The sequence below is a fragment of the Triticum urartu genome, unplaced genomic scaffold (assembly GCF_003073215.2).
Source record: "Triticum urartu cultivar G1812 unplaced genomic scaffold, Tu2.1 TuUngrouped_contig_637, whole genome shotgun sequence".
Lineage (NCBI taxonomy): Eukaryota > Viridiplantae > Streptophyta > Magnoliopsida > Poales > Poaceae > Triticum > Triticum urartu.
Window position 1 is genome coordinate 8962 of NW_024117127.1, and position 12318 is coordinate 21279.

The 12318-nt window shown below is 45.2% G+C and overlaps 1 protein-coding gene across 1 annotated transcript; it reads left to right on the forward strand.

The window, feature by feature from the left end:
* Positions 1-592: 592 nt before the first annotated feature.
* On the forward strand, positions 593-11926 carry LOC125530511. The gene is made up of 3 exons (XM_048694896.1): positions 593-1061; positions 9342-9511; positions 10565-11926. The coding sequence occupies exons 1-3, from the start codon at positions 593-595 to the stop codon at positions 11729-11731; spliced, it is 1806 nt and encodes a 601-aa protein (XP_048550853.1). The 3' UTR covers positions 11732-11926.
* Positions 11927-12318: the final 392 nt, after the last annotated feature.

Below are 12318 nucleotides of genomic sequence, written 5' to 3' on the forward strand. Positions count from 1 at the left end.
ATAAACCAATCGCCACCGCCGGAATAAGCCCCGGTCGGATGCTGTTGGTGAAGTGCAGGGTAGCCCGAGTGGCCGGTCATGCCACCACTAGCGGTTGGCCCACCATAGCCAACCGTAGCGGGGGCGTAGTAGGTCGGTGGAGCGATCAGACCAGGCTGCTGACCGGCGAAGAAAGCCTGATGGCCGGATGGACTGGGCCCGAGAAGACTTGGAGCGGGGGGGCATGGTGTAGGCGTGCACAAACCCTTTCCAGGGGTTGTGGCCACCCGCCCAAGGCGGCATCGGCTGCTTCTGGACAGGCCTGGCGAGCGGCTGTTGCTGCTACTACTGTCCTTTGCCACGGCCTCGGTGCTTCTGGCGTGGCTGTTGCTACTGCTGCGGCAAGTCTTGAGGAAGAGCCACAGGAGCTGCAGGGGCCGGAGTCCGCTACTGGTAGGGGGTGCCATTGGCGCCATGCGGCGCAGGAGGAGCTGGTTGCTGAGGCGCCTGGAACGGTGCTGGAAATCCGGGGGCGTGCTCGAAGACGCAGGAGAACCGCTTGAGTTGCCGACGGTGAAGGCGGTGTGAACGTCACGGGAGGGAAGATGCTTCCATGGCGTTCCTCGAGACGAAGATAAGCCACTGCCCGTTTGTAGGTAGGGTTCGCCATGAGGGTGAGGTTGGAGGCGGCGTTGCCGAGATCCTCATTGAGGCTGGCGGTGAGGGTGGAAAGGAGCAACTCATCGCCCACCTTGAAGCCTATGTCATTGAGCTCGTCGAAGAGGGTCTTGAGGCGCATGCAGTAGTCATCGACGGCGTCGCCGTCATCGTCGCCCGCGCCCTCGCCGTCGCCCACGCCCCTCGCCCAACGCCGTCGCCGCTCGCCAACCCGGCCCTGCCCCGACACGCGCCGCCCCGGCCCACCCCCGTCCTCGCCATCGCCATGCCCCGCCCCCTTCGTCGCCGTCACCCCCTGCCCCGAGCGTGCGCCCCTGCCCTGTCGACGTCATCGCTGTCGTCGTCCTCTCCGCCGACCCCGCGCCCCTCCTCACCTTGGTCCGGCCGGCGCTTTCTTTGTCCAGGTTTTTTTCACAGGAAAATAAGGAAAAAGAAGAAAAGTGGAAGAAGGAAGAAGGAGAACAAGAGGAGAAAAAAATAAGAAGAGGAAGTAGAAGAAAAAGAAAGAGAAGAAGAAGGAATAGAAAATTTTCTATTTTTTCTTCTTCTCCTCTTTTTTTCTTCTATTTTTGCTCCTTCTACTCTCTTTTTTTCTTCTTCTCCTTTTCTTCTTCTTCTTCTTCTTCTTCTTCTTCTTCTTCTTTTTATCGGGAACGAGGGTGTCGAGGATCGTCGAGGGGTCGAGGGTCAATAACTAGCTAGGGTAGAGGGTCGAGGGTTGCCGAGGGTTCGAGCGTCGAGGGTTCGAGGGTTGACGAGGGGACGAGGGTTCGAGAGTCGAAAGTCGTCGAGGGGTCGAGGATCGCCAAGGGGTCGAGTGGTTGCCTAGTGTAAAGTATTGAAGAAATCCATGCCTTCATCATTTGCCGCAAGTAACCGGGGCATGTTGGTACGAAGTTCTACAAAGTTGTTTTGGAATGGAGTCCTGGATAGGATAATCCGCCTTTTGGTACGATAAAGCGAATTATCCTATTTGGGACTCCGTTCCAGAATAACATTGAAGAGCTTCGTACAATCATGCGCATGTTACTTTCTCCTAATGATGAAGACATGGTTTTGTTGAATCCTTTGACACTAGACAAACATGACATGAGGGGGTCAAGGGTCGGGAACTAGGGTAGAGGGTCGTGGATCGCCGAGAGGTCGAGGGTTCGAGGGTCGTCGAGGGGCCTAGGGTTCGAGGGTCGAGGAACGCTGAAGGGTCGAGGGTTCGAGGGTCGAGGATTCGAGGTTCGTCGAGGGGCCTAGGGTTCGAGGGTCGAGGAACGTCGAGGGGTCTAGGGCCGCCGAGGGTTCGAGGGTCGAGGGTCGACGATCGCCGAGGGGTCGAGGGTAGAGGATCGGGGAGGGGTCGAGAGGTTGCGTAGCTAGTCTCAAAGTATTGAAGAAATCCATAGCTTCATCATTAGCCGGAAGTAACCGGGGCATGATGGTACGAAGTTTTCCAAAGTAATTTTGGAAGGGAGTCCCGGATAGGATAATTCGTCTTTTTGTATGAATTTCAGCAAAGGCCTTCCAAATAGCGATAGTCGGAAGGCTCTTGCTGAACTTTGTACCGAAAAGCGAATTATCCTATCTGGGACTCCATTCCAAAATAACTTTAGAGAGCTTCGTACCATCATGCGCCTGTTACTTTCGCCTAATGATGAAGACATGGTTTTGTTGAATCCTTTGACACTAGACAAATGTGACATGAGGGGGTCGAGGGTCGGGAAATAGGGTACGTAGAGGGTCATGGATCACTGAGCGGTCGAGGGTCGAGGGTGTGGCAATGTGCACAAGTTGACCCAAACCCTAGAAGCGTTGCCGAGGCCACCCAAATTTACCAAGTTAAAAGAGCGTTGTCGTTGAGGCCACCTCGAACCCTTGAAACATTGCCGAGGCCACCCCAAACCCTAGAGAAGCATCGAGGCCACTAATATGATTCCTTGTTGTGATTAGCTAGCTAGGTCTACGTTTGCCACTAATATATCCATCTGTCTTGTTTGTATAATAATTGCCATGTTGTAATATTTGCAGAAACTATGGAGCACGACCGAGACGAGGCCGCAGAACAGGTGTTGGGGAACATAATCGCAGCTGGCGGTGATGTCATGTGATATCTCAACGAAAACGATGGTTTGGAATGAGAGTGTGAAGCAGGCTACGGTTATCAAACAATGGAGGAGGAAGGACAAATATTGGCTTTATCATGTTATTATCTGAGCTCTTAAGTCTTCAGTTCACTGACTTTAACTTTTATTTGTCCTACAAAACTGCATGGAGACCCACCATCACATATGAAAACTTCATTGATGCAAAAAGGAAACAAATTATGGTCGACGCCTACCTCTTCACGTCTGCCATGCAAATCATGATTCATTAAGAGCCCACAAATGGTGATCCATCATTCATGGAAATGGCACCCCACAAAAAAGTAAGAAATAGATAGTCGTCAATGCCCACATATCGTTCGACTCACAAATCATCATTCATTAAAGGCCCCATGGTTCCCGCAATATTATGATCCTATTAAAGCGTCAATGGTCCCACAAACACTCATTGTTTTCTCATATATTGCAATCGCGTGATGGACATTCAATGTGCCCAGATGTGTCCCAATATTTGAAACTTTTGCCAATTAACATTGGCGCTAATCTAATAGTGTCACACTATCTATTGAACAAGAAGAGAGGGAAGGAAGGCATTGCAGTAGTGAAAGCGGATATGAGCAAAGCATATGATAGGGTCGAATGAGACTTCCTGAGAGCGATGTTGACCAAGCTGGGCTTCAGGACTCGGTGAATTGAGCTGGTCATGACTTGCATTTACATGGTAACGGTACCAGATCAAGGTCAATGGCGTGCTAACCCAAAAATTCACTCCCTCCCGGGGACTTAGGCAAGGGGATCCAGCCTCGCCTTACCTCTTTGTCATCTGTGCGGAGGGACTTTCGGCCCTGCTTCATGATGCGGAGGCGACAGGGAAGATAAGTGGGGTCAGGATCTGTCAAGGTGCGCTGGTGCTGTCGCACCTGCTCTTTGCGGACGATTCGGTCTTACTGTTAAAATCCAAGCAGGAAGAGGCCCAAGAGCTGCGCCAAGTTCTAGATCTGTATGAGGATTGCTCAGGGCAGTGCATTAACCTTGAGAAGTCAGCGATCATGTTTAGCCCTAACACTGGAGATGAGGTAAAAACTGTTGTGAAGGAGGCCCTATAAATTTGTAGCAAGTCCTGGAATGAAAAGTATCTGGGTCTACGAGTTCATATTGGGAAATCAAGGAGAAAAGCTTTTGCATTTGTCAAGGGAGCTATGGCAGGTCGAGTGTATGGTTGGAAGGAAAGACTCACCGCCAAGGCGGGGAAGGAGACGTTGGTCACGACCATTGCTCAGGCTATCCCCACTTTTGCTATGTCATGCTTCTACTTGAAAAAAATCCTTTTGTGAGGAGCTTAGTTTGCTGGTAGGGAACTACTGGTAGAGCCAGCAAGATAAGGAACACACTACCCATTGGATCGATTGGAAAACACTTACCAAGCCGAAAGCTCAGGGGGGGCTAGGTTTTCGTGATATGCATGCATTCAATATAGCAATGCTGTCGAGGCAGATTTAGAGGCTCATCCAACACCCGGAATCCATTTGTGAAAAGGTGCTGCAAGCTCGTTACTACCCGAGTGGCCAAATTCTAGAGGTTGTTCCTAGGGAGGGAATCTCTTACTCATGGCGCAACTTACTCCATGGACTACACCTTTTCTGTGAAGGGTACATCTGGAGGATTGGCGATGGTACGCAGGTCAAATTTTTTTCAGACCCGTGGATACCGCGATTTTGGTCACGGCGAGTCTTGACTCCAAGAGGGAAAAATCTCCTTGAGCGGGTTTGCGACCTTATTGATCCGACCACGGGGAATTGGGATGTACAGTTGGTGAGGGACACCTTTTGGGATGATGATATCAAACATATTCTCTAGACACCATTGAGAGAAGGGGTCCAAGACTTCATAGCATGGCAATATGATAACAAAGGTGTTTATTCCATCAGGAGTGCTTATGAACTCCATGGCCAACTAGAACAGACCAAGAGGGATGGAGGTGTGGGAGGAAGTGATTCGAACCCTGGCGCTCTGGATAGAGCTAAGGTTGACTCATGGAAGCGTCTTTGGAGGTTGCCATGTCCAAAAAAGTCCAAATGTTTACTTGGAGGCTCAAGCATGAATCCCTCGCACTCTGCACAAATGTAGCACGTAAAGGAATCCCTTTCGCTGAGACAAAGTGCTTGTTCTGTGGCAGGGCTGATGAGGACGGGGCACACCTGTTTATCAAGTGTAAATTAGCAAAGGAGGTGTGGAGGGATCTAGCCATGAAGAAGGAACGCATTGAATTAGAAAGAATTACGTCCGTGCATGCGATGCTTTATTTTCTCTGGGGGCTAGACATAAAGAAGCGGCTTCATGTGCTCACCTTTTGGTTGTTGTGGTGGTCCAATAGAAACAAACGGAGGGAAGGGGAGATGCCTCTTATGGCTGAAGAAGTGGCTCGGCGGACGAGGAGCAATGTTCTTGAGTACATGCAGATCTTTGGTAAAACAACAGACAAACTACCTCTGGACAGATGGCGGCCCCCGGTGGAGTCTGAATATAAAATAAATGTCGACAGCTCTTTCATGCCTGGGCAGCACCACTTGTTGGGGTGTTGCATTGAGATCAATGGAAGGTAGTCTCCTATGTGCTCGGGCTTGGAGAATTGAGAATATCAATGATGCGTTTGCTGCTGAAGCTGTAGCTATGTCCCAGGCAATCAATACCACTACAGAACTAGGCCTGGTTCGGGTGGAGTTTGAAATAGATTCGCAACTTCTGGCTGAGGCTCTGGACTTGCGCAAGGTGGATTCCTCGGTGTATATGGCTGTTATTGAGGACATGGAATACCAACAGAAGCTTTGGTTCTCTAAATTCTTTATCTCTGTATGTAGCTAGGCGTAGTGCAAACTCTGTTGCTCACGAGCTGGCCAGTCTTGGCCGTATTTGTGTACCTGACCACTATATGGGGTGGGAGTCAGATGTACCTGCTCACGTGGGCGAATGTGTCTTGGGCGATCTGCCCAAACACCGTTAAATAATAAAGCTATGTTGCTTTCATAAAAATAAAATATAATAGTATTACCTCCATTTTGATCTTGCAATAAAATGGTAATATGTAAATAAGGAAGTGTTAAAATGAGACATACAAATGGTGCATTATGCCCATAATATTTCCGTAAATTGTGATGCAATTAAAACGTCAACGGTCCCCTAAACATTCATTGTTTTATCATATACGAGCTAAATGTCCGTGAGTTGCCACATATTAATGAAAAATGCTTATACAAACTGACATGAGAGGCCAGTGGCAACCTGAATATATCCCTAGTCACTAATAAGCTCCATCTGCAGTCCAGACACTATTCACCACTAGAAGGGACACTTGTCATTCTTCTCTTCCTCATCCTCCCCTACAGATTACCTATTCCTAGGCTCTTCGCCAACCCATTTTGTTGGGACCAACCAACACCACATCAACATCAATGTGTTCATCAGCAACGCATCTTCTTCCTCATTCCTCGCCAGCTTTAGTTCTGTTCCTACTTATTTTCTAGAATACTCTTCCTGTTTTTCCTATTCTCCAATATCATGGACCACTTGGACGCTTTAGTTTTTTTCCATCTTATTTCTTGGAACACTCTTCCCTTCCGCAACACCATGAACCACCTGGCCATTTTAGTGTTGTGTTGATATGTTTCCTTCCCCAAGTGCTCCACCTGCTACTCTTCCTCATACAATTGCTGCTCTTCCTCCTCTTCTCTAGATTTCAAGAATCTGTCGGGAAATATGCTAAAGCAACGGGATACATTGAGACGGAAAACGTCGTGCAGGCCCAAGATATTCAGATTACAGTACAAATTGTAGTAATTTAGCATGAAATTGCCCATCCATCATTTGTATATTATTACCCCTTTGCCCTACTGAGAACATATGAAACTAAAATTGCATTTCCCCTAACTATGATTGAAGCTGTCATCCCTCATAAATCAAAGTGGGGGAACATGTGGGGCAACACTACTTGACAAATACGCGTCGGGAAACAAATCATGTTAAAAAAACTACAAATATTACATGCATATCTCTAGCATATTAAAAAACCAAGTTCTGAAGCAATTCATATAGAGTAGTATACATACATCATGCAGAGGACAAGATAAGTATTTTTAAATATACGACGGTGTTGATTGGAGAGAGGCTGCTAAAGGAATTGAGGGTGGAGTCAATATGCGTGTGTGGGTTCCCAATATTGGGGTTTTAAATCTTTTTATTTGCACACGGGTGGGATTGAACGAGAGGGTGTTTTTAAACCCTTAGGTGGTGTTACGAAGCGAAGCGGAAATGAACACGACATACTGACTATCGTTTAATGGTAGGGACAACAAAGATTTATTAATAGAGGCATCCACCATATTTTATATTTTTGTTGAGATTTAATTTGATTTGAGTATGGATAGAAGAAAGCAAGGAAATTTTTTATTAATAGTTGATGTTTTGGTAAGATTTGATTTGATTTGGGTATGAGGAGTGGAGGGCCAGGAAAGTTTGGATTTCGTTGAGATTTTGTTAAGGCTTGATTTGATTGTGTTAATGCATCGCGTTGTTTTGGGGAAGTGCCGATTTGATTGAGTTAATGCATGGCGTTGTTTTGGGAAAGTGCCGATTTGGTTGGATTTTGTTTGGGGAAAGTGTCAATTATGATAGTATTCCTAGCAAAAAATAATAGCTTGGTCATAGAAAAATGAAAGAAAAAAAAACAAAAATAACAAAACATAGGGAAAAAAAAGAATGCGCATGCGTCAAATAGGCCGGCCCAACTTTGATTATAGTTGATGTTTTGATAAGGTTTGATTTGATTGGGTACGAGTAGCGAAATGCGAGAAAAGTTTGGATTTAGTTGAGATTTTGTTAAGATTTGATTTTATCGAGTTAATGCATGCTGTTGTTTTGAGAAAGTGCTGATTTAGTTTGATTTTTTCTAGAGTGCTGATTCTCTAAGTATGCCGACCATAAAATAATCAGCTGATCATAGAAAAAATGAAACCGAAAAAAGGAAACCAAAAATAAAAGATAATAAAATGCGTGCACACGCCAAATGGGCCCCGGCCAAATTGGTTGAAGTTTCAACGGAAGGTCAACTATATGACGCTCGCAAGCGTCATATCAGATTTGCCGAGAGGTTGGTGGGAGATGAGGCGACGCTACCAACTCTCCTTCAGGAGTAGAGATGGGCCGACCCAACTTTGATTATAGTTGATGCTTTGGTAAGATTTGATTTGATTGAATATGAGTAGTGTAATGCAAGGAAAGTTTAGATTTAGTTGTGATTTTCTTAAGATTTGATTTGATTGAGTATGGCGTTGTTTTGGGGAAGTGTTGATTTGATATGATTTTTTTGGGGAAAGTGCCGATTCTGATATTATGCCGAGCTGAAAATAATAGGTTGGCCATGGAAAAAATAAAACAGGAAGATAGGAAGCCAAAAATGAAACATAGAAAGAAAGGAAATGTAAAAATAGGCGTCAAATGTCTTGGGCTAACTTGGCTGGAGCTTCAACGAAAGGTCACCTGTATGACGCTCGCAGGCGTCATATCGGGTTTGCCGAGGGGTTGGTGGGAGGTGAGGAGACTCTACCAACTCTCTCTTTAGGATTAGAGAAAAATAGGCCAGGCCAACTTGGCTGAAGCTACAGCGAAAGGTCGCATGTATAACGCCCGCGGGCGTCATATCGGGTTTGCCGAGGGGTTGGTGCGAGGTGAGGCGACGCTACCAACTCCCACTTTAGGAGTATAGATTAATGCATGACGTTGTTTTGGAAAGTGCCGATTTGGTTGGATTTTTTAGGAAAGTTTGGATAGTATACCGAGTATAAAATAATAGTTTAATCATAGAAAAAGTGAAACGAAAAAGAAGAAACAAAAAACCAAAAAAAAGAAACATGAAAACTGAGAAATAAAACTGTGCACACGCGTCAAATGGGATGGGCCAACTTGGCTGGAGCTTCAGTGAAAGGTCACCTGGATGGCTCTCACGTGTCATATTGGGTTTTCCGAGAGGTTGGTGGGAGGTGAAGCGACAATATCAACTCCCCCTTTAGGAGTAGAGATTGCAATCGCGATATAAACATTCGATGCGTCCAGTTCTATCCCAATATTTAAAACGTTGGCCAATTAATATTTGCAGTTATATAATATTCTTACCATCATTTTAGTTCGCGCCATTTAATCTTCCAATAAAATGATAATACCTAAATAAAGGTGTGTTAAAATGAGACATATAAATGGTGCATTAAGCCCACACTATTCCCATAAATCGTGATCCTATTAAAGCGCTAACGGTCCCATGATCACTCATTGCTCCCTCAGATTGCTATCGTGGGATGGTGATTGGACGGCATCCGAGGAGTTTGGATTTGTCCCCATATTTGGAACGTTCGTCAATTCACATTGGCGTTAAAATAATAGTATTACTTCATTTTTGGTCTCGCAAGAATTTGGTAACATGTAAATAATAAAGTGTTAATTATTTTATTTTATTTAGAAGTCTTTAAATTGGTCCCTCAAACGTGGCACAATACGAGTAACGGCTTAATAAAGTCGCTCAAGCTGTTGACAATGAATATATAGGGGGCCCGTCCTTTCGTTCCCAAAACAAAACCCCTGCTCACAGAGGACTCTCCATTGCTTCTCCCCTTCCCACGCACGGCCAGGGTCCAATCCAAGGCGATACACAAGCCTCTGCTGGCGGCTTCCACTCCTCCCCGTCTCTCACCGACCAGGGCACTAAGTTCTCAAAGGTACATCTCACTATCTCGGGTTAGGGCTTTTGGTAGATCTGTATTGTCCGACTCTGGTCTAAAAACTGCAAACATGTATGGATACTTGGATCCGATGCGCACTTCTTTGCTGCATGCTTTTGCATCTGTTAAAGGGGGCATGATTGGGGGTAGGTGGGTTGTTAACGCTTTTTTATTGTTCTAGATTGCAACTTCGCCTAACCAGTTTTTTCTTTTTGACAAAGATGGTTGATCTGAAATTGTTTCTTCACTTGATCTAATCTTGCTAATGGAGTTTTTCGACCCGATCTAAAAATTAAAAATGTTTTGCAATACTTGCCTCCGATGTTCATCTCAGCATGTTTCTTATTTTTTGAATCCACCTCAGCATGTTCTTGAGAAACAATTGGCACCTCTATTTTCCCGATTGAAGCTCTACTTAACTTATTTTTATTTCTTGCTGATCCGAGTTGCATACTGGTGTTGTGAAAAATATAAATCTTCAGTAATATATGCATACTTAGCTCCGATTTCCACTCGCTTGACCATATACATGAATAAAACTTTATTTGTTCAACATATACCTTCTTATTTAAAAGAACACTCTCTGGATTTCTCATCTAAAAGAAAGAGGACTACTGTGAGTAGCTCACTGAAGTTAGTCAATTCCACATGAGAAATTAAGAACAGAATTCCTTGTTAGTTCACCATACTCATGATCATGAATCGTGCTTCTGTTGATGGTATTAGGGGACATGATCATCATGCTGCTTTATTTACCATAACAAATAAATGGTGTTTTTTTCCATCAAAATAACATAAATAGATGGTGCTTTGCTGCATGCTTTTGCATCTGTTACCAAGTTAAAGAAGCATATGTATATAATTGATTTGAAGTTAAAGAAGCATATGTTTGGATGGAGTAGTTTGTTTCTGCTCTATAGATTGTTTTTGCTATTTTCCTCGTCATCTCTATTTCTTTGTGACGGCCTTAGGTATTAGAGTAGTTCATCTAGCATATGCATTACAATTTTCTTATTGTACTATCTATTAATCTTATGTCCTGTATTGCAGACTTGCATCATGAAGGCTGCACAGTTTGGACCTTGGTCAGATCTTCCTACCGAACTCCTGGGCCTTGTCCTAAAGCGCCTCGATTCCCTAGCTGACCGTGTTCGTCTGAGAGCAGTCTGTCAACCATGGTGCTCTAATAGTATGTTGCAGAATCTCCCCCTCCCATTCCCTTGGCTCACCCTCACCGATGGAACCTTCCTCAGCATCCCTGGCAGTGAGGTTCACCGCATGCCTCTACCTGATGGTGCTCGTTGGCACGGCTCCATTGATAACAGGCTATTCCTCATGAGCTGTGATGGTGCGTGTTCATTGCTGAACCCTTTTTCCAAGAGCACACTGGAGCTTCCTAATCTTGCCAGTTTTTGGCAGCGGGGGATAGATAACCATGCTGAATATACTGATGATCCAGTTTCCTATAAGTTAGTGGCGCCCTCGCCGCTGGAATCATCACCCAAGTCCCTTGCTGCTGCGTTGATCATCGGCAATTGTTATTCTGTTGATCTTTGTGTCGTTCAACCACCTGCCACCACTTACTCATTCAGAGGTATACGTACTGCACTGGGGGAGCCACCAACATTAGTGGACCTTGCATTCTTGGATGGAAGGCTGTACGTGGTATCTGGATTTTTCAAGCTTTTCGTCGTTGATTTTGGTGAGAACCTTGGTACTTATCCAAAGATGAAATGCGTAATTGACTCTGGTGGTGATTGTGGAACGCCTCAATACCTGTCTAAGAAGGTGCTTTATGGACTCAGCCAGTATTTAGTGGAATGTGGTGGTAGGCTGCTGATGGTGCAAAGATTTACACACTCACAGGGTTTTAGGAATTCTCACACTGTTGGATTTAATGTCCTTGAGGCAGACTTGCGCACTAACCCGGGTCAGTGGAGAACGGTGAGTGATTTGGGTGGCCATGCCCTCTTTCTTGGTAAGCAAAGCTCGAAGTCCCTGCCTGCTGGAGAATGCAGTGGATCCCAGGAGGACTGCATCTACTTCATCTGCGATTATCCTTGTCCAGAGTCTTCTGCAGAACCTCTTCGCGACGCTGGCATATACAACGTGAGAAGTGGGATGATAATGCCATTGCATTCAAGGAATCCTGCAGTACCGCAACGGCAAGCTGGTCAGTGGGGCCTGACCTGGTTTTTTCCTTCTGAAGCTATATGATCAACCCAGAAGGATTTTTTTAGTCTTTTGTAGTCAACCAACATGCCTGGGTTCTGCTCATCTTTATCTTACTAATATGTTATTGTGTGGACTTAATTAGTATATGATGGTGTGCACTTTTAAGTCACTTGGTGACAATAATGGGTTCATGTAATCGAATGCTTAAACCTTTCGTTGTGGAAACTTGATGTTTTATCTGTGTGGCTATGCTTTTAACAGACTTGGGAGTTAATGATAGCTCTGCACGTATATGTTTCTGCCATGTAGATAATTGCTACTTCCTACAGGTGGTGATTTTTTTCTCCAAAAAGTGGATAGGCCCAGCCTCTCCATTATCATGATGCACACAGCTGTAATTTATTGACGCGCACAAGTTTTACAAAGAAGCCTCAGTAGCAATAAAAAATAAAAAGACAGGTGGTGTAGCGTAGCATAAAGGTACACGAGCATTTCATCAGTTTTCAGCGAGTGTAATTGTTCCTTTTCAGCAAGGTCGTGTAGGGAATTCCTATATGCCCTTTTGGTTATCTACTTCCCCCTTTTCATTTGTCCAAATGTGTACTTTATGCTACATACAATTTATGCAC

Coding starts and splice junctions, on each gene's coding strand:
- LOC125530511 (XM_048694896.1), top strand. CDS start 593: ATGGCGTTCCTCGAGACGAAGATAAGCCACTGCCCGTTTGTAGGTAGG. Junction 1,062..9,341: donor CCGGCGCTTTCTTTGTCCAG/GTTTTTTTCACA, acceptor ATGAATATATAG/GGGGCCCGTCCTTTCGTTCC. Junction 9,512..10,564: donor AGGGCACTAAGTTCTCAAAG/GTACATCTCACT, acceptor CCTGTATTGCAG/ACTTGCATCATGAAGGCTGC.